The sequence below is a fragment of the Taudactylus pleione genome, unplaced genomic scaffold (assembly GCF_031769625.1).
Source record: "Taudactylus pleione unplaced genomic scaffold, aTauple2 ptg000085l, whole genome shotgun sequence".
Taxonomy (NCBI): domain Eukaryota; kingdom Metazoa; phylum Chordata; class Amphibia; order Anura; family Myobatrachidae; genus Taudactylus; species Taudactylus pleione.
In genome coordinates this window covers 16182288-16209451 of record NW_028284487.1, presented here as the reverse complement: position 1 = coordinate 16209451, position 27164 = coordinate 16182288, and the positions used below count along the sequence as shown (strand labels likewise).

Genomic DNA, 27164 nt, shown 5'->3' with positions numbered 1-27164 from the left:
TTTAGAACAAAATAGATTCTAGAGACAAGAAGATAGGGACATTGGTTGTCTATAACCTGAAGAGTTTACATTCAAGGCAGTTATTAAATTAGAAAGCAATATTAATAAAAATGTATATCTGATAATATTTGGTTATACAGTTATGTAAGATGCAGCTTTGATGGAAATATAGAAAGACAGAAACAATGGTTAAAAAGAGATGCATGGGGTTAGATGATGAGAGGTTTACAAAATAAAAGACAGCAGGGCAGGAGGGGAGAGCGTTAATAGAAATAGCTGAGTCCAGGATTATTCACTAGGTAATCCGATTCTCTTTTCATCGCCGACTCTCTCTGCTACCTGGTCTTGCATTGAAAACCTTTGGGTCTCTGTATCTCACCCCCAAATCCTACCCCTCTAGGATAAATAAGAAGGGGTTCTTGGATCCCCTTTCAGAATGGTCCTCTTCAAGGCCAAATTTACTTTTCAGAGACGGGTGAAACTTGCACAAACCCTCTGGCTCCTCTCATGGGTCAGTGTCCTAGTAGGGTGCCTGAGCTTTGGATTGGGGATTTTCCTCAAGGTGCAGTTTTGGATACACTACGAAGTGATGGACAATACCGTGGCTCATGCTGTCCCCAACACTGTGATAACAGCTGGACTTGTGGGAGTCATCCTTGGTCTGTTAGCAGGGAAGATCAGTCAGGACTCACTTGATATGGCCAAATATCCCCGCTGGAAGCCATTCATGCTCCCTTATTTCTTCCTGACTATCCTGAGCTGTGTGCTTTGCCTGGCCGCTCTGTTCCTCAGTGTTGTAATGAGAGGAAGCCTGGAGGAATCTCTGAAGATAGGTCTGAAAAATGGGATAAGGTTCTATAAGGACACTGACACTCCAGGCCGTTGTTACCAGAAGAGGACAATGGACAAGTTGCAAATGGACTTCCAGTGCTGTGGGAACAACCACTACAAAGACTGGTTTGAGGTACAGTGGATCAGCAATCGTTACCTGGACTTCTCCTCCAAGGAAGTCAAAGAGTGAGTTATGATTTAGACATTTACTGTAGGATATCATGTCTATTAACAGCACTAAATATATACACAGTTACATCCTATAAGTATAATAGCCCATGAAAATTCCAAATTTCCTTACCAGATTTTCCTTCCAACCAATCAACTAGTTGGATGGTTGGACAGACAATCTTTAGGTATGTATGCAGCATTAGACAACTGCATTTGGCTCCCAAAAGGAAGTAATGATTGGTAATTAAATACCATATACCAACAGTCAGTTTAAACCAATCATGTCAGGAGTATCTAATCTACTGTCCGTAGCTTTTTAACAGTGATCTATTGTACATGCTTCCATATGCATGACTATATTACTCGCTGGTAGAGTAGAAATCTTAAACTTCATATCGCTGCATTTGCTTAACCATGTAGATTTATTTATCTAATACTGCTTTTATACCTAAATTCCGGGTCTGACCTGGAGGTTGGAACAGGGTCCCAAACCGGATCAGACCAGGAATTTAGCAGGACCGACCTAGGATTTTCCCAAGTCGGCACCGTTCACACCGGAGCCGGGTCTGCAGTGACCCGGCTCTTCCAGTGTGGAAGTGGACGCTTGGAGATGTTGTCATGATTGGCCGGTATGGGTGCGCTCCAGGTCATCGTGACCCGGATCGCGCCGTTTACACTGCAGGGTTTCACTGGTCATTCACATGTTAAACCCTGCAAGTTACCTGGGTTGGATTGCCGGGTCACTCCACACAGGAATCAAACCCTGTCCCCCTTTACACCAAGGAGCTACCCGGGTTAACCCTGCAATAACCCGGATTTTAGCTCTGGTGTAAAAGGGGTATCATACTGCTAAGCAGGTCTGACCCTATAAGTAAGCACACTAGGGGCCTGACTGAGTCGCAGGCAATGCTGATGTTCACAGACCTGAGCGATAACCCTAAGAACTCTCATAGAGCATGCATTACACTGTGTGTACACACAGAGGCGCTGTTGCGATCTCCGATGCACGCAAGCGGAAATGTATTACAAAAGTGTTGTTGTTCCTGGGTGGTGACTGGGAGGTAGCTAATTTACTGTCTAGGCGTGTTATGGGAGTGTCACGGGCATGACGCTGAAGTGATTGTGTACATAGGGCCTGATTCAGAGCCACTCATAAGCGGCAGCTCGTTCGCTCCGAGCGATGTTTGGCCAACTGCGCATGCGTACGGATCGTTATACGCATGCGCGAACCAGTCAGTGCGATCGAAATTCATGTGCTTTCAAAATAGCGAATACCTGATAATTTGAGTGACAGAAAGAGGCGTATGTGGGTGGTAACAGGGGAAGGTGTTTGAAAACGGGGAGTGGAGATCCGATCGCAGGCGTGCTTAAAGGTCAAAACGGGCGTTTTATGGGTGTGCATAATTAAAACAGCAGCGTCATTGACCACGTCACTGGGTTTTTTTTAAGCCAGAACTGCTCGCAAAATTGTGGTAGCAAAAACCAACCACAAGAATAGCGAGCAGCTCATACCCTGGTCGATGTACTCGATTAATCTAATAAATAGCGGACATGACGTAGGATGCGAGCGGCCAGGGGGCGTAGTTTCTCCAAAAACGACCACAAGTTTTGTTCGCTCGTTCAGAACAAGAGGCGTCAACAGACCGCAAACAGCGAACGGTTCATTTGAATAGCCACCCCTATTTTCAGGACGAGCGAGAGCTAATTGCGTCCGGCTCTGAATCAGGCCCATAGACAGCTAATCGCTCACATTGGAAGCCATACTCAGACAGAATACCTGCACCTACTACAGGAGCTGCTACAAGTCTTGCTGGTGCGACAGATGGTGGCGTCTAAAGAAGCACCAGGCTGTATTGCAGCATCTGAAGAGGCTGACGGTGGGGTCTCAGTCCTTGCAGACGCACGCTTCTACACCAGTGCTGATACTAGCGTTAGAATACAGTCACAGATGTGACTACAGAAAAGTACGTCGCAGCAGCTCCTAGGCCTTCTCTGGTGACAAAGAAAAAGAAAGCATCTTCAGTGGGAACCATTTGTATTATTAACTATTTACAAGTTTGAACTAACCCAATTTTACTAGCAGCTGTTTTACTTACATGTCTTCTATTTTACAGATAATCCCATCTGCAGGGCAGTTACATGTCTCCTATGTAATTGATAATCCCATCTGCAGGGCAGTTACATGTCTCCTATATTACTGATAATCCCATCTGCAGGGCAGTTACAGGTCTCCTATGTTACTGATAATGCCATCTGCAGGGCAGTTACAGGTCTCCTATGTTACTGATAATCCCATCTGCAGGGCAGTTACATGTCTCCTATGTTACTGATAATCCCATCTGCAGGGTAGCTACATGTCTCCTGTTTTACTGATAATCCCATCTACAAGGCAGTTACATGTCTCCTATGTTACTGATAATCCCATCTGCAGGGCAGTTACATGTCTCCTATTTTACTGATGAGTCCATCTGCAGGGCAGTTACGTATGTCATAATTCACTGATAAATCCATCTGCAGGGCAGTACCAGGTCTCCTATTTTACCGATAATTCCATCTGCAGGGCAGTACCGGTTCTCCTATTTTACCGATAATTCCATCTGCAGGGCAGTTACAGGTCTCCTAATTTACAGATAATCCTATCTGCAGGGCAGTTACAGGTCTCCTATTTTAACGATGAGTCCATCTGCAGGGCAGTTACATGTCTCCTATTTTACTGATAATCCTATCTGCAGGGCAGTTACAGGTCTCCTATCTTAACGATGAGTCCATCTGCAGGGCAGTTACATGTCTCCTATTTTACTGATAATCCTATCTGCAGGGCAGTAACAGGTCTCCTATTTTAACGATGAGTCCATCTGCAGGGCAGTTACATATCTCCTATTTTACTCATGAGTCCATTTGCAGGGCAGTTACATGTCTCCTATTTTACTGATAATCCCATCTGCAGGGCAGTTACAGGTCTCCTATTTTAACGATGAGTCCATCTGCAGGGCAGTTACATATCTCCTATTTTACTGATGAGTCCATCTGCAGGGCAGCTACATGTCTCCTATGTTACTGATAATCCCATCTGCAGGGCAGTTACAGGTCTCCTATGTTACTGATAATCCCATCTGCAGGGCAGTTACATGTCTCCTATGTTACTGATAATCCCATCTGCAGGGTAGCTACATGTCTCCTGTTTTACTGATAATCCCATCTACAAGGCAGTTACATGTCTCCTATGTTACTGATAATCCCATCTGCAGGGCAGTTACATGTCTCCTATTTTACTGATGAGTCCATCTGCAGGGCAGTTACGTATGTCATAATTCACTGATAAATCCATCTGCAGGGCAGTACCAGGTCTCCTATTTTACCGATAATTCCATCTGCAGGGCAGTACCGGTTCTCCTATTTTACCGATAATTCCATCTGCAGGGCAGTTACAGGTCTCCTATTTTAACGAGGAGTCCATCTGCAGGGCAGTTACATGTCTCCTATTTTACAGATAATCCTATCTGCAGGGCAGTTACAGGTCTCCTATCTTAACGATGAGTCCATCTGCAGGGCAGTTACATGTCTCCTATTTTACTGATAATCCTATCTGCAGGGCAGTAACAGGTCACCTAATTTAACGATGAGTCCATCTGCAGGGCAGTTACATATCTCCTATTTTACTGATGAGTCCATCTGCAGGGGAGTTACATGTCTCATATTTTACTGATAATCCTATCTGCAGGGCAGTAACAGGTCTCCTATTTTAACGATGAGTCCATCTGCAGGGCAGTTACATATCTCCTATTTTACTGATGAGTCCATCTGCAGGGCAGTTACATATCTCCTATTTTACTGATAATCCTATCTGCAGGGCAGTAACAGGTCTCCTATTTTACTCATGAGTCCATCTGCAGGGCAGTTACATGTCTCATATTTTACTGATGAGTCCATCTGCAGGGCAGTTACATGTCTCCTATTTTACTGATGAGTCCATCTGCAGGGCAATTACATATCTCCTATTTTACTGATGAGTCCATCTGCAGGGCAGTTACATATCTCCTACTTTACTGATGAGTCCATCTGCAGGGCAGTTACATACAGTGGTGTCACAAGGGGGGTAAGGGCCGCACCCGGGTGTCACCCGCCGAGGGGTGACACCAAGGTGCAGACTCTCTCTGAGTGACAGGAGCCGGGTGCTGCACTGTAGAATTACGTGCAGCACTCGGCTCCTGACATAGTGAGGGAGCTGGATCTTCAGACAGGCTGGTCCCTGGGGGCAGCCCACACCTCTGGCACCCACGGTGTGACAAAAATGTGTCTCAAATCACGAGACCACGCCCCTCCCAATAGGCCACACCCCCTTATTCCCAGGCGCGTGGCAGAGCTGGGCGAACTAGTAACTGAGCCATCACTACCCCCCGCACTGGGTGTTTAATGAGGTAGGGACGCCACTGGTTACATATCTCTTATTCTACTGATTATCATGATGCGGCCTGGGATCGGCCGCTACTCACCTCTGCGCCCGCGTCCTTGGGCTTAGGTGTTCAGTCGCTGGGAGTGCAGGTGAGAGGTGTCTGAGTATACTCCCTGGGGTCTGCTAGGGCTTCCGTGCATGCGTCCTGGTTCCGGGGTGCCGTGCATGGGCGCAGCCATGTTAGTTCATATCACCTGACTAGTCTCTCCCAATGGTAGTCCTGTGGTCACTCAGCTGATCCAATGACCTGCTACCCATGGGTATTTAAGTGTGACTCCAGGAACAGGTAACTGCTGTTCCACTTCGCTGTTCCAGTGACTGTGATTCTCACCAGTGTTGTTCTCTGTTATTCCCTGCAGAGTGTTGCTTCAGCCTATTCACAGTTTTCCAGGGTAACCGGTATTAGCTTTCATGCTAAATTCTCAGTCTGAGACTTTAGTTCTCTCTCAGAACTCCAGTGTTTTATGCTATTTTTTCTGTGTGTCTTATAGTGTGCTGCTAGCTCTACTGCAGCTTCCCTGTGTTACTGAGGTGTCAGGTTTCCTGTTAATTTCTAGTTAGTTCTCAGCTGGATCTATAGCAATCCCCAGTACATGCCTGTGTCCACTTCTCTCTGTGTCTCTCTGTGCAAATCAGCACCTGAATCTGTAGCAGTTCCCAGTACATTTCCCTGTGTTCTCAAGAAAGCCTGCGACTAGGATTTCTACATTCTCAAGTTCATCGCTAGTGTTCAAGTATTCCGTTCATCACCAGTGTTCAAGTATTTAGTTAATCTCCTGTGTTCAAGTATTCCGTTCATCACCAGTGTTCAAGTATTCTGTGCCTCTCCAGTGTTCAAGTATCTAGCTCATCTTCAATATTCAAGTATCCAGCTCATCTTCAGTATTACAGTATTAGTTTATATACTATTCATTTCATCTAGTTCCGGTCTTCTGCCATTCCCAGGTACCTGTCCAGAGGGCCGCGACCTGCCCACTTGGTGCAACAAAACCCAAATCCCGACTGGTGAAGACCACCAAGTGGGTTAAGCTGCCCACACACATAGCGAAATTTTACCCGTTCTGGCCCATTCCGACACATTAGAACGACAGATCGTTTAAAATATGGCCAAATCATGACGAAATCGTGAGTCCCCACTCACGATCATGATGCGTGTCCTCGCAGGTCGCACATCGCATCTTCAGATCTGCCATGCTCTAGGGCAGATCTGACAATCTCAAGTCAGGATGCACTGGAGTAGTAAGGAGGCATGATAGATCGTGTGTCACATTGGCAGCATTTCAGACCAAATCGTGTGCAGGACTGGCAGGGAGATCCCGGGGAGTATTCAAGGGGAAATAGTACACATCGTGTGATTGAGATCCAATCGCTATGTGTGTGGACACCTTCAGACTCCGCGCCTCTGGGCAGGTCTATTCAAACCAGGGTTTGGCCGCAAAAGGGAGACCTAGCTGTCACTCACCTTCTTGTTCCCTAGCCACCCTACCCCCTGGCTTCTTCACTACGGTTCGTGACACTGATGAGTCCATCTGCAGGGCAGTTACAGGTCTCCTATTTTACTGATAACCCCATCTGCAGGGCAGTTACATGTTTCCTATTTTACTGATAATCCCATCTGCAGGGCAGTTACAGTTCTCCTATTTTACTGATAATCCCATCTGCAGGGCAGTTACATATCTCCTGTTTAACTGATAATCCCATCTTCAGGGCAGTTACATGTCTCCTATTTTACTGATAATCCCATCTGCAGGGCAGTTACATGTCTCCTATTTTACTGATAATCCCATCTGCAGGGCAGTTACATGTCTCCTATTTTACTGATGAGTCCATCTGCAGGGCAGTTACATGTCTCCTATGTTACTGATGAGTCCATCTGCAGGGCAGTTACATGTCTCCTATGTTACTGATTAATCCCATCTGCAGGGCAGTTACAGGTCTCCTATTTTACTGATAATCCCATCTGCAGGGCAGTTACATGTCTCCTATGTTACTGATAATCCCATCTGCAAGGCAGTTACAGGTCTCCTATTTTACTGATAATTTCATCTGCAGGGCAGTTACGTCTCCTATGTTACTGATAATCCCATCTGCAGTTACATATCTCCTATTTTAATGATGAGTCCGTCTGCAGGGTAGTTACATGACTCCTATTTTACTGATAATCCTATATGCAGGGCAGTTACAGGTCTCCTATTTTAACGATGAGTCCATCTGCAGGGCAGTTACATGTTTCCTATTTTACTGATAATCCTATCTGCAGGGCAGTAACTTGTCTCGTATTTTACTGATGAGTCCATCTGCAGGGCAGTTACATGTCTCCTATTTTACTGATGAGTCCATCTGCAGGGCAGTTACATATCTCCTATTTTACTGATGAGTCCATCTGCAGGGCAGTTACATATCTCCTACTTTACTGATGAGTCCATCTGCAGGGCAGTTACATACAGTGGCATCACAAGGGGGGTAAGGGTCGAAACCGGGTGTCACCCGCCGAGGGGTGACACCAAGGTGCAGACTCTCTCTGAGTGACAGGAGCCAGGTGCTGCACTGTAGAATTACATGCAGCACTCGGCTCCTGATATAGTGAGGGAGCTGTATCTTCAGACAGGCTGGTCCCCGGGGACAGGCCGCACCTCCGGCACCCACAGTGTGACAAAATGGGACTCAGATCATGAGACCACGCCCCTCCCAATAGGCCACGCCCCCTTATTCCCAGGCGCACGGCAGAGCCGGGCGAACTAGTAACCGAGCCATCACTACCTCCCGCACTTGGTGTTTAATGAGGTAGGGACGCCACTGGTTACATATCTCCTATTTTACTGATTGTCATGATGCGGCCTGGGATCGGCCGCTACTCACCTCTGTGACCGCATCCTTGGGCTTAGGTGTTCAGTCACTGGGAGTGGAGGTGAGTGGTGTCTGAGTATTCTCCCTGGGGTTTGCTAGGGCTTCCATGCATGCGTCCTGGTTCCGGGCTGCCGTGCATGGGCACAGCCATGTTACTTCATGTCACCTGACTAGTCTCTCCCAATGGTAGTCCTGTGGTCACTCAGCTGATCCAATGACCTGCTACCCATGGGTATTTAAGTGTGACTCCAGGAACAGGTAACTGCTGTTCCACTTCGCTGTTCCAGTGACTGTGATTCTCACCAGTGTTGTTCTCTGTTATTCCCTGCAGAGTGTTGCTTCAGCCTATTCACAATTTTCCAGGGTAACCTGTATTAGCTTCCATGCTAAATTCTCAGTCTCAGACTTTAGTTCTCTCTCAGAACTCCAGTGTTTTATGCTATTTTTCTGTGTGTCTTGTAGTGTGCTGCTAGCTCTACTGCAGCTTCCCTGTGTTACTGAGGTGTCAGGTTTCCTGCTAATTTCTAGTTAGTTCTTAGTTGGATCTATAGCAATCCCCAGTACATGCCTGTGTCCACTTCTCTCTGTGTCTCTCTGTGCAAATCAGCACCTGAATCTGTAGCAGTTCCCAGTACATTTCCCTGTGTTCTCAAGAAAGCCTGCGACTAGGATTTCTACATTCTCAAGTTCATCGCTAGTGTTCAAGTATTCCGTTCATCACCAGTGTTCAAGTATTTAGTTAATCTCCTGTGTTCAAGTATTCCGTTCATCACCAGTGTTCAAGTATTCTGTGCCTCTCCAGTGTTCAAGTATCTAGTTCATCTTCAATATTCAAGTATCCAGCTCATCTTCAGTATTACAGTATTAGTTTATATACCATTCATTTCATCTAGTTCCGGTCTTCTGCCATTCCCAGGTACCTGTCCAGAGGGCCGCGACCTGCCCACTTGGTGCAACAAAACCCAAATCCCGACTGGTGAAGACCACCAAGTGGGTTAAGCTGCCCACACACATAGCAATATTTTACCCGATCTGGCCGATTCCGACACATTAGAACGACAGATCGTTTAAAATATGGCCAAATCATGGGGAAATCATGAGTCCCCACTCACGATCACGATGCGCGTCCCCGCAGGTCGCACATCGCATCTTCAGATCTGCCGTGCTCCAGGGCAGATCTGACAATCTCAAGTCAGGATGCACTGGAGTAGTTAGGAGGCATGATAGATCGTGTGTCACATCGGCAGCATTTTCAGACCAAATCATGTGCAGGACTGGCAGGGAGATCCCAGGGAGAGTTCAAGGGCAAATAGTACACATCGTGTGATTGAGATCACATTGCTATGTGTCTGGGCACCTTCAGACTCCGCTTCTCTTGGCAGGTCTAGTCAAACCTGGGTTTGACTGCATAAGGGAGACCTAGCTGTCACTCACCTTCTTGTTTCCTAGCCACCCTACCCCCTGGATTCTTCACTACGGTTCGTGACACTGATGAGTCCATCTGCAGGGCAGTTACATCTCTCCTATATTACTGATAATCCTATCTGCAGGGTAGTTGCATGTCTCCTATGGTACTGATGAGTCCATCTGCAGGGCAGTTACATGTCTCCTATGTTACTGATGAGTCCATCTGTAGGGCAGTTACATGTCTCCTATGTTACTGATAATTCCATCTGCAGGGCAGTTACATATCTCCTATTGTACTGATAATCCCATCTGCAGGGCAGTTACATATGTCCTATTTTACTGATAATACTATCTGCAGGGCAGTTACATATCTCCTATTTTACTGATGAGTCCATCTGCAGGAGAGTTACATGTCTCCTATTTTACTGATAATCCCATCTGCAGGGCAGTTACAGGTCTCCTATGTTACTGATAATCCCATCTGCAGAGCAGTTACATGTCTCCTATATTACTGATAATCCCATCTGCAGGAGAGTTACAGGTCTCCTATTTTGCTGATAATTTCATCTGCAGGGCAGTTACATGTCTCCTATTTTACTGATAATCCCATTTGCAGGGCAGTTACATATCTCCTATATTAATGATAATCCCATCTGCAGGGAAGTTACATATCTCCTATGTTACTGATAATCCCATCTGTAGGGGAGTTACAAGTCTCCCATGTTACTGAGGAGTCCATCTGTAGGGCAGTTACATGTCTCCTATGTTACTGATGAGTCCATCTGCAGGGCAGTTACATCTCTCCTATATTACTGATAATCCTATCTGCAGGGCATTTACATGTCTCCTATGGTACTGATGAGTCCATCTGTAGGGCAGTTACATGTCTCCGATGTTACTGATACTCTCATCTGCAGGGCATTTACATGTCTCCTATTTTACTTATTAATCCATCTGCAGGGCAGTTACAGGTATCCTGTTTTACTGATAATCCCATCTGCAGGGCAGTTACAGGTCTCCTATTTTACAGATAATCCCATCTGCAGGGCAGTTACAGGTCTCCTATTTTACTGATAATCCCATCTGCAGGAAAGTTACATATCTCCTATTTTACTGATAATCCCATCTGTAGGGGTGTTACAAGTCTCCTTTGTTACTGATGAGTCCATCTGTAGGGAAGTTACATGTCTCCTATGTTACTGATGAGTCCACCTGTAGGGCAGTTACATGTCTCCTATGTTACTGATGAGTCCATCTGCAGGGCAGTTACATCTCTCCTATATTACTGATAATCCTATCTGCAGGGCATTTACATGTCTCCTATGGTACTGATGAGTCCATCTGTAGGGCAGTTACATGTCTCCTATTTTACATATAAATTCATCTGCAGGGCAGTTACAGGTATCCTGTTTTACTGATAACCCCATCTGCAGGGCAGTTACAGGTCTCCTATTTTACTGATAATCCCATCTGCAGGGCAGTTACAGGTCTCCTATTTTACTGATAATCCCATCTGCGGGGCAGTTACAGGTCTCCTATTTTACTGATAATCCCATCTGCAGGAAAGTTACATGTCTTATATGTTACTGATGAGTCCATCTTTAGGACAGTTACATGTCTCCTATGTTACTGATGAGTCCATCTGCAGGGCAGTTACAGGTATCCTGTTTTACTGATAACCCCATCTGCAGGGCAGTTACATGTCTCCTATTTTACTGATAATCCCATCTGCAGGGCAGTTACAGGTGTCCTAATTTACAAATTATCCCATCTGCAGTGCAGTTACAGGTCTCCTATTTTACTGATAATCCCATCTGCATGGCACTTACATGTCTCCTATGTTACTGATAATCCCATCTGCAGGGCAGTTACAGGTCTCCTATTTTACAGATAATCCCATCTACAGGGCAGTTACAGGTCTCCTATTTTACTGATAATCCCATCTGCAGGAAAGTTACATATCTCCTATTTTACTGATAATCCCATCTGTAGGGGTGCTACAAGTCTCCTTTGTTACTGATGAGTCCATCTGTAGGGAAGTTACATGTCTCCTATGTTACTGATGAGTCCACCTGTAGGGCAGTTACATGTCTCCTATGTTACTGATGAGTCCATCTGCAGGGCAGTTACATCTCTCCTATATTACTGATAATCCTATCTGCAGGGCATTTACATGTCTCCTATGGTACTGATGAGTCCATCTGTAGGGCAGTTACATGTCTCCTTTGTTACTGATACTCTCATCTGCAGGGCATTTACATGTCTCCTATTTTACATATAAATCCATCTGCAGGGCAGTTACAGGTATCCTGTTTTACTGATAACCCCATCTGCAGGGCAGTTACAGGTCTCCTATTTTACTGATAATCCCATCTGCAGGGCAGTTACAGGTCTCCTATTTTACTGATAATCCCATCTGCAGGGCAGTTACAGGTCTCCTATTTTACTGATAATCCCATCTGCAGGAAAGTTACATGTCTTATATGTTACTGATGAGTCCATCTTTAGGACAGTTACATGTCTCCTATGTTACTGATGAGTCCATCTGCAGGGCAGTTACAGGTATCCTGTTTTACTGATAACCCCATCTGCAGGGCAGTTACATGTCTCCTATTTTACTGATAATCCCATCTGCAGGGCAGTTACAGGTGTCCTAATTTACAAATTATCCCATCTGCAGTGCAGTTACAGGTCTCCTATTTTACTGATAATCCCATCTGCATGGCACTTACATGTCTCCTATGTTACTGATAATCCCATCTGCAGGGCAGTTACATATCTCCTATTTTACTGATAATCCCATCTGCAGGGCAGTTACATGTCTCCTATTTTACTGATAATTCCATCTGCTGGGCAGTTACATATCTCCTTTTTTACAGATAATCCCATCTGCCGGGCAGTTACATATCTCCTATTTTACTGATGAGTCCATCTGCAGGGCAGTTACATGTCTGCTATGTTACTGATAATCCCATCTGCAGGGCAGTTACAGGTCTCCTATTTTACTGATAATCCCATTTGCAGGGCATTTACATATCTCCAATATTAATGATAATCCCATCTGCAGGGCAGTTACAAGTCTCCTATTTTTCTGATAATCCCATCTGCAGGGAAGTTACATATCTCCTATGTTACTGATAATCCCATCTGTAGGGGAGTTACAAGTCTCCCATGTTACTGAGGAGTCCATCTGTAGGGCACTTACATGTCTCCTATGTTACTGATGAGTCCATCTGCAGGGCAGTTACATCTCTCCTATATTACTGATAATCCTATCTGCAGGGCATTTACATGTCTCCTATGGTACTGATGAGTCCATCTGTAGGGCAGTTACATGTCTCCTATGTTACTGATACTCTCATCTGCAGGGCATTTACATGTCTCCTATTTTACTTATAAATCCATCTGCAGGAAAGTTACATATCTCCTATGTTACTGATAATCCCATCTGTAGGGGAGTTACAAGTCTCCTTTGTTACTGATGAGTCCATCTGTAGGGAAGTTACATGTCTCCTATGTTACTGATGTGTCCATTTCCAGGGCAGTTACATCTCACCTATATTACTGATAATCCTATCTGCAGGGCAGTTACATGTCTCCTATGGTACTGATAACCCCATCTGAAGGGGAGTTACAAGTCTCCTATGGTACTGATGAGTCCATCTGCAGGGCAGTTACATGTCTCCTATGTTACTGATGAGTCCATATGTAGGACAGTTACATGTCTCCTATGTTACTGATGAGTCCACCTGTAGGGCAGTTACAGGTCTCCTATGTTACTGATGAGTCCATCTGCAGGGCAGTTACAGGTATCCTGTTTTACAGATAACCCCATCTGCAGGGCAGTTACATGTCTCCTATTTTACTGATAATCCCCTCTGCAGGGCAGTTACAGGTATCCTAATTTACTAATTATCCCATCTGCAGTGCAGTTACAGGTCTCCTATTTTACTGATAATCCCATCTGCATGGCATTTACATGTCTCCCAAATTACTGATAATCCCATCTGCAGGGCAGTTACATATCTCCTATTTTACTGATAATCCCATCTGCAGGGCAGTTACATATCTCCTATTTTACTGATAATACTATCTGCAGGGCAGTTACATCTCTCCTATATTACTGATAATCCTATCTGCAGGGTAGTTGCATGTCTCCTATGGTACTGATGAGTCCATCTGCAGGGCAGTTACATGTCTCCTATGTTACTGATGAGTCCATCTGTAGGGCAGTTACATGTCTCCTATTTTACTGATAATTCCATCTGCAGGGCAGTTACATATCTCCTATTTTACTGATAATCCCATCTGCAGGGCAGTTACATATCTTCTATTTTACAGATGAGTCCATCTGCAGGGCAGTTACATGTCTGCTATGTTACTGATAATCCCATCTGCAGGGCAGTTACTTGTCTCCCAATTTACTGACGAGTCCATCTGCAGGACAGTTACATGTCTCCTATATTACTGATAATCCCATCTGCAGGGCAGTTACATGTCTCCTATTTTACTGATAATCCCATCTGCAGGGCAGTTACATGTCTCCTATGTTACTGATAATCCCATCTGCAAGGCAGTTACAGGACTCCTATTTTACTGACAATTTCATCTGCATGGCAGTTACATGTCTCCTATTTTAATGATAATACTATCTGCAGGGCAGTTACATCTCTCCTATATTACTGATAATCCTATCTGCAGGGTAGTTGCATGTCTCCTATGGTACTGATGAGTCCATCTGCAGGGCAGTTACATGTCTCCTATGTTACTGATGAGTCCATCTGTAGGGCAGTTACATGTCTCCTATGTTACTGATAATTCCATCTGCAGGGCAGTTACATATCTCCTATTGTACTGATAATCCCATCTGCAGGGCAGTTACATATGTCCTATTTTACTGATAATACTATCTGCAGGGCAGTTACATATCTCCTATTTTACTGATGAGTCCATCTGCAGGAGAGTTACATGTCTCCTATTTTACTGATAATCCCATCTGCAGGGCAGTTACAGGTCTCCTATGTTACTGATAATCCCATCTGCAGAGCAGTTACATGTCTCCTATATTACTGATAATCCCATCTGCAGGAGAGTTACAGGTCTCCTATTTTGCTGATAATTTCATCTGCAGGGCAGTTACATGTCTCCTATTTTACTGATAATCCCATCTGCAGGACAGTTACAGGTCTCCTCTTTTACTGGTAATCCCATTTGCAGGGCAGTTACATATCTCCTATATTAATGATAATCCCATCTGCAGGGAAGTTACATATCTCCTATGTTACTGATAATCCCATCTGTAGGGGAGTTACAAGTCTCCCATGTTACTGAGGAGTCCATCTGTAGGGCAGTTACATGTCTCCTATGTTACTGATGAGTCCATCTGCAGGGCAGTTACATCTCTCCTATATTACTGATAATCCTATCTGCAGGGCATTTACATGACTCCTATGGTACTGATGAGTCCATCTGTAGGGCAGTTACATGTCTCCGATGTTACTGATACTCTCATCTGCAGGGCATTTACATGTCTCCTATTTTACTTATTAATCCATCTGCAGGGCAGTTACAGGTATCCTGTTTTACTGATAATCCCATCTGCAGGGCAGTTACAGGTCTCCTATTTTACAGATAATCCCATCTGCAGGGCAGTTACAGGTCTCCTATTTTACTGATAATCCCATCTGCAGGAAAGTTACATATCTCCTATTTTACTGATAATCCCATCTGTAGGGGTGTTACAAGTCTCCTTTGTTACTGATGAGTCCATCTGTAGGGAAGTTACATGTCTCCTATGTTACTGATGAGTCCACCTGTAGGGCAGTTACATGTCTCCTATGTTACTGATGAGTCCATCTGCAGGGCAGTTACATCTCTCCTATATTACTGATAATCCTATCTGCAGGGCATTTACATGTCTCCTATGGTACTGATGAGTCCATCTGTAGGGCAGTTACATGTCTCCTATGTTACTGATACTCTCATCTGCAGGGCATTTACATGTCTCCTATTTTACATATAAATCCATCTGCAGGGCAGTTACAGGTATCCTGTTTTACTGATAACCCCATCTGCAGGGCAGTTACAGGTCTCCTATTTTACTGATAATCCCATCTGCAGGGCAGTTACAGGTCTCCTATTTTACTGATAATCCCATCTGCAGGGCAGTTACAGGTCTCCTATTTTACTGATAATCCCATCTGCAGGAAAGTTACATGTTATATATGTTATTGATGAGTCCATCTTTAGGACAGTTACATGTCTCCTATGTTACTGATGAGTCCATCTGCAGGGCAGTTACAGGTATCCTGTTTTACTGATAACCCCATCTGCAGGGCAGTTACATGTCTCCTATTTTACTGATAATCCCATCTGCAGGGCAGTTACAGGTGTCCTAATTTACAAATTATCCCATCTGCAGTGCAGTTACAGGTCTCCTATTTTACTGATAATCCCATCTGCATGGCACTTACATGTCTCCTATGTTACTGATAATCCCATCTGCAGGGCAGTTACATATCTCCTATTTTACTGATAATCCCATCTGCAGGGCAGTTACATGTCTCCTATTTTACTGATAATTCCATCTGCTGGGCAGTTACATATCTCCTTTTTTACTGATAATCCCATCTGCAGGGCAGTTACATATCTCCTATTTTACTGATGTCCATCTGCAGGGCAGTTACATGTCTGCTATGTTACTGATAATCCCATCTGCAGGGCAGTTACATGTCTCCAATTTTACTGATAATCCCATCTGCAGGGCAGTTACAAGTCTCCTATTTTTCTGATAATCCCATCAGCAGGGAAGTTACATATCTCCTATGTTACTGATAATCCCATCTGTAGGGGAGTTACAAGTCTCCCATGTTACTGAGGAGTCCATCTGTAGGGCACTTACATGTCTCCTATGTTACTGATGAGTCCATCTGCAGGGCAGTTACATCTCTCCTATATTACTGATAATCCTACCTGCAGGGCATTTACATGTCTCCTATGGTACTGATGAGTCCATCTGTATGGCAGTTACATGTCTCCTATGTTACTGATACTCTCATCTGCAGGGCATTTACATGTCTCCTATTTTACTTATAAGTCCATCTGCAGGAAAGTTACATATCTCCTATGTTACTGATAATCCCATCTGTAGGGGAGTTACAAGTCTCCTTTGTTACTGATGAGTCCATCTGTAGGGAAGTTACATGTCTCCTATGTTACTGATGTGTCCATTTCCAGGGCAGTTACATCTCACCTATATTACTGATAATCCTATCTGCAGGGCAGTTACATGTCTTCTATGGTACTGATAATCCCATCTGAAGGGGAGTTACAAGTCTCCTATGGTACTGATGAGTCCATCTGCAGGGCAGTTACATGTCTCCTATGTTACTGATGAGTCCATCTGTAGGACAGTTACATGTCTCCTATGTTACTGATGAGTCCATCTGTAGGACAGTTACATGTCTCCTATGTTACTGATGAGTCCATCTGCAGGGCAGTTACAGGTATCCTGTTTTACTGATAACGCCATCTGCAGGGCAGTTACATGTCTCCTATTTTACTGATAATCCCCTCTGCAGGGCAGTTACAGGTATCCTAATTTACTTATTATCCCATCTGCAGTGCAGTTACAGGTCTCCTATTTTACTGATAATCCCATCTGCATGGCATTTACATGTCTCCCAAATTACTGATAATCCCATCTGCAGGGCAGTTACATATCTCCTATTTTACTGATAATCCCATCTGCAGGGCAGTTACATGTCTCCTATTTTACTGATAATTCCATCTGCAGGGCAGTTACATATCTCCTATTTTACTGATAATCCCATCTGCAGGGCAGTTACATATCTTCTATTTTACAGATGAGTCCATCTGCAGGGCAGTTACATGTCTGCTATGTTACTGATAATCCCATCTGCAGGGCAGTTACTTGTCTCCCAATTTACTGACGAGTCCATCTGCAGGGCAGTTACATGTCTCCTATTTTACTGATAATCCCATCTGCAGGGCAGTTACATGTCTCCTATGTAACTGATAATCCCATCTGCAAGGCAGTTACAGGACTCCTATTTTACTGTCAATTTCATCTGCATGGCAGTTACATGTCTCCTATATTACTGATAATCCCATCTGCAGGGCAGTTACATGTCTCCTATTTTACTGATAATCCCATCTGCAGGGCAGTTACATATCTCATATATTACTGATCATCCAATCTGCAGGGCCATTACATGTCTCCTATTTTACTGATAATCCAATCTGCAGGGCAGTTACATATCTCCTATGTTACTGATGAGTCCATCTGTAGGGCAGTTACATGTCTCCTATGTTACTGATGAGTCCATCTGCAGGGCAGTTACATGTCTCCTATTTTACTGATAACCCCATCTGCAGGGCAGTTACATGTCTCCTATTTTACTGATAATCCCATCTGCAGGGCAGTTACATATCTCCTATTTTACTGATGAGTCCATCTGCAGGGCAGTTACATGTCTCCTATGTTACTGATGAGTCCATCTGCAGGGCAGTTACATGTCTCCTATGTTACTGATTAATCCCATCTGCAGGGCAGTTACATGTCTCCTATTTTACTGATAAACCCATCTGCAGGGCAGTTACATGTCTCCTATGTTACTGATAATCCCATCTGCAAAGCAGTTACAGGTCTCCTATTTTACTGATAATTTCATCTGCAGGGCAGTTACGTCTCCTATGTTACTGATAATCCCATCTGCATTTACATATCTCCTATTTTAATGATGAGTCCGTCTGCAGGGTAGTTACATGACTCCTATTTTACTGATAATCCTATATGCAGGGCAGTTACAGGTCTCCTATTTTAACGATGAGTCCATCTGCAGAGCAGTTACATGTTTCCTATTTTACTGATAATCCTTTCTGCAGGACAGTTACAGGTCTCCTGTTTTACTGATAATCCCATTTGCAGGGCAGTTACATATCTCCTATATTAATGTTAATCCCATCTGCAGGGAAGTTACATATCTCCTATGTTACTGATAATCCCATCTGTAGGGGAGTTACAAGTCTCCCATGTTACTGAGGAGTCCATCTGTAGGGCAGTTACATGTCTGCTATGTTACTGATAATCCCATCTGCAGGGCAGTTACTTGTCTCCCAATTTACTGACAAGTCCATCTGCAGGGCAGTTACATGTCTCCTATATTACTGATAATCCCATCTGCAGGGCAGTTACATGTCTCCTATTTTACTGATAATCCAATCTGCAGGGCAGTTACATGTCTCCTATGTTACTGATAATCCCATCTGCAAGGCAGTTACAGGACTCCTATTTTACTGACAATTTCATCTGCATGGCAGTTACATGTCTCCTATTTTACTGATAATCCCATTTGCAGGGCAGTTACATATCTCCTATGTTACTGATAATCCCATCTGTAGGGGAGTTACAAGTCTCCCATGTTACTGAGGAGTCCATCTGTAGGGCAGTTACATGTCTCCTATGTTACTGATAATCCTATCTGCAGGGCATTTACATGTCTCCTATGGTACTGATGAGTCCATCTGTAGGGCAGTTACATGTCTCCTATGTTACTGATACTCTCATCTGCAGGGCATTTACATGTCTCCTACGGTACTGATGAGTCCATCTGCAGGGCAGTTACAGGTACCCTGTTTTACTGATAACCCCATCTGCAGGGCAGTTACATGTCTCCTATTTTACTGATAATCCCATCTGCAGGGCAGTTACAGGTCTCCTATTTTACTGATAATCCCATCTGCAGGGCAGTTACATGTCTCCTATTTTACTGATGAGTCCATCTGCAGGGCAGTTACATGTCTCCTATGTTACTGATGAGTCCATCTGCAGGGCAGTTACATGTCTCCTATGTTACTGATTAATCCCATCTGCAGGGCAGTTACAGGTCTCCTATTTTACTGATAATCCCATCTGCAGGGCAGTTACATGTCTCCTATGTTACTGATAATCCCATCTGCAAAAAAGTTACAGGTCTCCTATTTTACTGATAATTTCATCTGCAGGGCAGTTACGTCTCCTATGTTACTGATAATCCCATCTGCAGTTACATATCTCCTATTTTAATGATGAGTCCGTCTGCAGGGTAGTTACATGACTCCTATTTTACTGATAATGCTATATGCAGGGCAGTTACAGGTCTCCTATTTTAACGATGAGTCCATCTGCAGGACAGTTACAGGTCTCCTATTTTACTGATAATCCCATTTGCAGGGCATTTACATATCTTCAATATTAATGATAATCCCATCTGCAGGGCAGTTACAGGTCTCCTATTTTTCTGATAATCCCATCTGCAGGGAAGTTACATATCTCCTATGTTACTGATAATCCCATCTGTAGGGGAGTTACAAGTCTCCCATGTTACTGAGGAGTCCATCTGTAGGGCAGTTACATGTCTCCTATGTTACTGATGAGTCCATCTGCAGGGCAGTTACATCTCTCCTATATTACTGATAATCCTTTCTGCAGGGCATTTACATGTCTCCTATGGTACTGATGAGTCCATCTGTAGGGCAGTTACATGTCTCCTATGTTACTGATACTCTCATCTGCAGGGCATTTACATGTCTCCTATTTTACTTATAAATCCATCTGCAGGGCAGTTACAGGTATCCTGTTTTACTGATAACCCCATCTGCAGGGCAGTTACATGTCTCCTATTTTACTGACAATCCCATCTGCAGGGCAGTTACAGGTCTCCTATTTTACTGATAATCCCATCTGCAGGGCAGTTACATGTCTGCTATTTTACTGATAATCCCATCTGTAGGGGAGTTACAAGTCTCCTTTGTTACTGATGAGTCCATCTGTAGGGAAGTTACATGTCTCCTATGTTACTGATGTGTCCATTTCCAGGGCAGTTACATCTCACCTAGATTACTGATAATCCTATCTGCAGGGCAGTTACATGTCTCCTATTTTACTGATAATCCCATCTGCAGGGCAGTTACAGGTCTCCTATTTTACTGATAATCCCATCTGCAGGAAAGTTACATATCTCCTATTTTACTGATAATCCCATCTGTAGGGGAGTTACAAGTCTCCTTTGTTACTGATGAGTCCATCTGTAGGGAAGTTACATGTCTCCTATGTTACTGATGTGTCCATTTCCAGGGTAGTTACATCTCACCTAGATTACTGAAAACCCCATCTGCAGGGCAGTTACATGTCTCCTATTTTACTGATAATCCCATCTGCAGGGCAGTTACAGGTCTCCTATTTTACTGATAATCCCATCTGCAGGAAAGTTACATATCTCCTATTTTACTGATAATCCCATCTGTAGGGGTGCTACAAGTCTCCTTTGTTACTGATGAGTCCATCTGTAGGGAAGTTACATGTCTCCTATGTTACTGATGAGTCCACCTGTAGGGCAGTTACATGTCTCCTATGTTACTGATGAGTCCATCTGCAGGGCAGTTACATCTCTCCTATATTACTGATAATCCTATCTGCAGGGCATTTACATGTCTCCTATGGTACTGATGAGTCCATCTGTAGGGCAGTTACATGTCTCCTATGTTACTGATACTCTCATCTGCAGGGCATTTACATGTCTCCTATTTTACATATAAATCCATCTGCAGGGCAGTTACAGGTATCCTGTTTTACTGATAACCCCATCTGCAGGGCAGTTACAGGTCTCCTATTTTACTGATAATCCCATCTGCAGGGCAGTTACAGGTCTCCTATTTTACTGATAATCCCATCTGCAGGGCAGTTACAGGTCTCCTATTTTACTGATAATCCCATCTGCAGGAAAGTTACATGTCTTATATGTTACTGATGAGTCCATCTTTAGGACAGTTACATGTCTCCTATGTTACTGATGAGTCCATCTGCAGGGCAGTTACAGGTATCCTGTTTTACTGATAACCCCATCTGCAGGGCAGTTACATGTCTCCTATTTTACTGATAATCCCATCTGCAGGGCAGTTACAGGTGTCCTAATTTACAAATTATCCCATCTGCAGTGCAGTTACAGGTCTCCTATTTTACTGATAATCCCATCTGCATGGCACTTACATGTCTCCTATGTTACTGATAATCCCATCTGCAGGGCAGTTACATATCTCCAATTTTACTGATAATCCCATCTGCAGGGCAGTTACATGTCTCCTATTTTACTGATAATTCCATCTGCTGGGCAGTTACATATCTCCTTTTTTACAGATAATCCCATCTGCCGGGCAGTTACATATCTCCTATTTTACTGATGAGTCCATCTGCAGGGCAGTTACATGTCTGCTATGTTACTGATAATCCCATCTGCAGGGCAGTTACATGTCTCCTATTTTACTGATAATCCCATCTGCAGGACAGTTACAGGTCTCCTATTTTACTGATAATCCCATTTGCAGGGCATTTACATATCTCCAATATTAATGATAATCCCATCTGCAGGGCAGTTACAAGTCTCCTATTTTTCTGATAATCCCATCTGCAGGGAAGTTACATATCTCCTATGTTACTGATAATCCCATCTGTAGGGGAGTTACAAGTCTCCCATGTTACTGAGGAGTCCATCTGTAGGGCACTTACATGTCTCCTATGTTACTGATGAGTCCATCTGCAGGGCAGTTACATCTCTCCTATATTACTGATAATCCTATCTGCAGGGCATTTACATGTCTCCTATGGTACTGATGAGTCCATCTGTAGGGCAGTTACATGTCTCCTATGTTACTGATACTCTCATCTGCAGGGCATTTACATGTCTCCTATTTTACTTATAAATCCATCTGCAGGAAAGTTACATATCTCCTATGTTACTGATAATCCCATCTGTAGGGGAGTTACAAGTCTCCTTTGTTACTGATGAGTCCATCTGTAGGGAAGTTACATGTCTCCTATGTTACTGATGTGTCCATTTCCAGGGCAGTTACATCTCACCTATATTACTGATAATCCTATCTGCAGGGCAGTTACATGTCTCCTATGGTACTGATAATCCCATCTGAAGGGGAGTTACAAGTCTCCTATGGTACTGATGAGTCCATCTGCAGGGCAGTTACATGTCTCCTATGTTACTGATGAGTCCATATGTAGGACAGTTACATGTCTCCTATGTTACTGATGAGTCCACCTGTAGGGCAGTTACAGGTCTCCTATGTTACTGATGAGTCCATCTGCAGGGCAGTTACAGGTATCCTGTTTTACAGATAACCCCATCTGCAGGGCAGTTACATGTCTCCTATTTTACTGATAATCCCCTCTGCAGGGCAGTTACAGGTATCCTAATTTACTAATTATCCCATCTGCAGTGCAGTTACAGGTCTCCTATTTTACTGATAATCCCATCTGCATGGCATTTACATGTCTCCCAAATTACTGATAATCCCATCTGCAGGGCAGTTACATATCTCCTATTTTACTGATAATCCCATCTGCAGGGCAGTTACATATCTCCTATTTTACTGATAATACTATCTGCAGGGCAGTTACATATCTCCTATTTTACTGATAATCCCATCTGCAGGGCAGTTACATATCTTCTATTTTACAGATGAGTCCATCTGCAGGGCAGTTACATGTCTGCTATGTTACTGATAATCCCATCTGCAGGGCAGTTACTTGTCTCCCAATTTACTGACGAGTCCATCTGCAGGGCAGTTACATGTCTCCTATATTACTGATAATCCCATCTGCAGGGCAGTTACATGTCTCCTATTTTACTGATAATCCCATCTGCAGGGCAGTTACATGTCTCCTATGTTACTGATAATCCCATCTGCAAGGCAGTTACAGGACTCCTATTTTACTGACAATTTCATCTGCATGGCAGTTACATGTCTCCTATTTTAATGATAATACTATCTGCAGGGTAGTTACATCTCTCCTATATTACTGAGAATCCTATCTGCAGGGTAGTTGCATGTCTCCTATGGTACTGATGAGTCCATCTGCAGGGCAGTTACATGTCTCCTATGTTACTGATGAGTCCATCTGTAGGGCAGTTACATGTCTCCTATGTTACTGATAATTCCATCTGCAGGGCAGTTACATATCTCCTATTGTACTGATAATCCCATCTGCAGGGCAGTTACATATGTCCTATTTTACTGATAATACTATCTGCAGGGCAGTTACATATCTCCTATTTTACTGATGAGTCCATCTGCAGGAGAGTTACATGTCTCCTATTTTACTGATAATCCCATCTGCAGGGCAGTTACAGGTCTCCTATGTTACTGATAATCCCATCTGCAGAGCAGTTACATGTCTCCTATATTACTGATAATCCCATCTGCAGGAGAGTTACAGGTCTCCTATTTTGCTGATAATTTCATCTGCAGGGCAGTTACATGTCTCCTATTTTGCTGATAATCCCATCTGCAGGACAGTTACAGGTCTCCTCTTTTACTGGTAATCCCATTTGCAGGGCAGTTACATATCTCCTATATTAATGATAATCCCATCTGCAGGGAAGTTACATATCTCCTATGTTACTGATAATCCCATCTGTAGGGGAGTTACAAGTCTCCCATGTTACTGAGGAGTCCATCTGTAGGGCAGTTACATGTCTCCTATGTTACTGATGAGTCCATCTGCAGGGCAGTTACATCTCTCCTATATTACTGATAATCCTATCTGCAGGGCATTTACATGTCTCCTATGGTACTGATGAGTCCATCTGTAGGGCAGTTACATGTCTCCGATGTTACTGATACTCTCATCTGCAGGGCATTTACATGTCTCCTATTTTACTTATTAATCCATCTGCAGGGCAGTTACAGGTATCCTGTTTTACTGATAATCCCATCTGCAGGGCAGTTACAGGTCTCCTATTTTACAGATAATCCCATCTGCAGGGCAGTTACAGGTCTTCTATTTTACTGATAATCCCATCTGCAGGAAAGTTACATATCTCCTATTTTACTGATAATCCCATCTGTAGGGGTGTTACAAGTCTCCTTTGTTACTGATGAGTCCATCTGTAGGGAAGTTACATGTCTCCTATGTTACTGATGAGTCCACCTGTAGGGCAGTTACATGTCTCCTATGTTACTGATGAGTCCATCTGCAGGGCAGTTACATCTCTCCTATATTACTGATAATCCTATCTGCAGGGCATTTACATGTCTCCTATGGTACTGATGAGTCCATCTGTAGGGCAGTTACATGTCTCCTATGTTACTGATACTCTCATCTGCAGGGCATTTACATGTCTCCTATTTTACATATAAATCCATCTGCAGGGCAGTTACAGGTATCCTGTTTTACTGATAACCCCATCTGCAGGGCAGTTACAGGTCTCCTATTTTACTGATAATCCCATCTGCAGGGCAGTTACAGGTCTCCTATTTTACTGATAATCCCATCTGCAGGGCAGTTACAGGTCTCCTATTTTACTGATAATCCCATCTGCAGGAAAGTTACATGTTATATATGTTATTGATGAGTCCATCTTTAGGACAGTTACATGTCTCCTATGTTACTGATGAGTCCATCTGCAGGGCAGTTACAGGTATCCTGTTTTACTGATAACCCCATCTGCAGGGCAGTTACATGTCTCCTATTTTACTGATAATCCCATCTGCAGGGCAGTTACAGGTGTCCTAATTTACAAATTATCCCATCTGCAGTGCAGTTACAGGTCTCCTATTTTACTGATAATCCCATCTGCATGGCACTTACATGTCTCCTATGTTACTGATAATCCCATCTGCAGGGCAGTTACATATCTCCTATTTTACTGATAATCCCATCTGCAGGGCAGTTACATGTCTCCTATTTTACTGATAATTCCATCTGCTGGGCAGTTACATATCTCCTTTTTTACTGATAATCCCATCTGCAGGGCAGTTACATATCTCCTATTTTACTGATGTCCATCTGCAGGGCAGTTACATGTCTGCTATGTTACTGATAATCCCATCTGCAGGGCAGTTACATGTCTCCAATTTTACTGATAATCCCATCTGCAGGGCAGTTACAAGTCTCCTATTTTTCTGATAATCCCATCAGCAGGGAAGTTACATATCTCCTATGTTACTGATAATCCCATCTGTAGGGGAGTTACAAGTCTCCCATGTTACTGAGGAGTCCATCTGTAGGGCACTTACATGTCTCATATGTTACTGATGAGTCCATCTGCAGGGCAGTTACATCTCTCCTATATTACTGATAATCCTACCTGCAGGGCATTTACATGTCTCCTATGGTACTGATGAGTCCATCTGTAGGGCAGTTACATGTCTCCTATGTTACTGATACTCTCATCTGCAGGGCATTTACATGTCTCCTATTTTACTTATAAGTCCATCTGCAGGAAAGTTACATATCTCCTATGTTACTGATAATCCCATCTGTAGGGGAGTTACAAGTCTCCTTTGTTACTGATGAGTCCATCTGTAGGGAAGTTACATGTCTGCTATGTTACTGATGTGTCCATTTCCAGGGCAGTTACATCTCACCTATATTACTGATAATCCTATCTGCAGGGCAGTTACATGTCTTCTATGGTACTGATAATCCCATTTGAAGGGGAGTTACAAGTCTCCTATGGTACTGATGAGTCCATCTGCAGGGCAGTTACATGTCTCCTATGTTACTGATGAGTCCATCTGTAGGACAGTTACATGTCTCCTATGTTACTGATGAGTCCATCTGTAGGACAGTTAAATGTCTCCTATGTTACTGATGAGTCCATCTGCAGGGCAGTTACAGGTATCCTGTTTTACTGATAACCCCATCTGCAGGGCAGTTACATGTCTCCTATTTTACTGATAATCCCCTCTGCAGGGCAGTTACAGGTATCCTAATTTACTTATTATCCCATCTGCAGTGCAGTTACAGGTCTCCTATTTTACTGATAATCCCATCTGCATGGCATTTACATGTCTCCCAAATTACTGATAATCCCATCTGCAGGGCAGTTACATATCTCCTATTTTACTGATAATCCCATCTGCAGGGCAGTTACATGTCTCCTATTTTACTGATAATTCCATCTGCAGGGCAGTTACATATCTCCTATTTTACTGATAATCCCATCTGCAGGGCAGTTACATATCTTCTATTTTACAGATGAGTCCATCTGCAGGGCAGTTACATGTCTGCTATGTTACTGATAATCCCATCTGCAGGGCAGTTACTTGTCTCCCAATTTACTGACGAGTCCATCTGCAGGGCAGTTACATGTCTCCTATTTTACTGATAATCCCATCTGCAGGGCAGTTACATGTCTCCTATGTAACTGATAATCCCATCTGCAAGGCAGTTACAGGACTCCTATTTTACTGTCAATTTCATCTGCATGGCAGTTACATGTCTCCTATATTACTGATAATCCCATCTGCAGGGCAGTTACATGTCTCCTATTTTACTGATAATCCCATCTGCAGGGCAGTTACATATCTCATATATTACTGATCATCCAATCTGCAGGGCCATTACATGTCTCCTATTTTACTGATAATCCAATCTGCA

At 43.6% G+C, this 27164-nt stretch overlaps 1 protein-coding gene across 1 annotated transcript in view; it reads left to right on the top strand.

The window, feature by feature from the left end:
- The first annotated feature begins 345 nt into the window (after positions 1-345).
- The window catches only part of ROM1 (retinal outer segment membrane protein 1), a 113873-nt gene continuing 87054 nt past the window's right edge, over positions 346-27164 (top strand). The window contains exon 1 of the mRNA XM_088468388.1: positions 346-1017. Within this exon, the coding sequence (XP_088324514.1) occupies positions 437-1017 (581 nt within the window). The 5' untranslated portion in view covers positions 346-436. The remainder of the gene's footprint in view (positions 1018-27164) is intronic.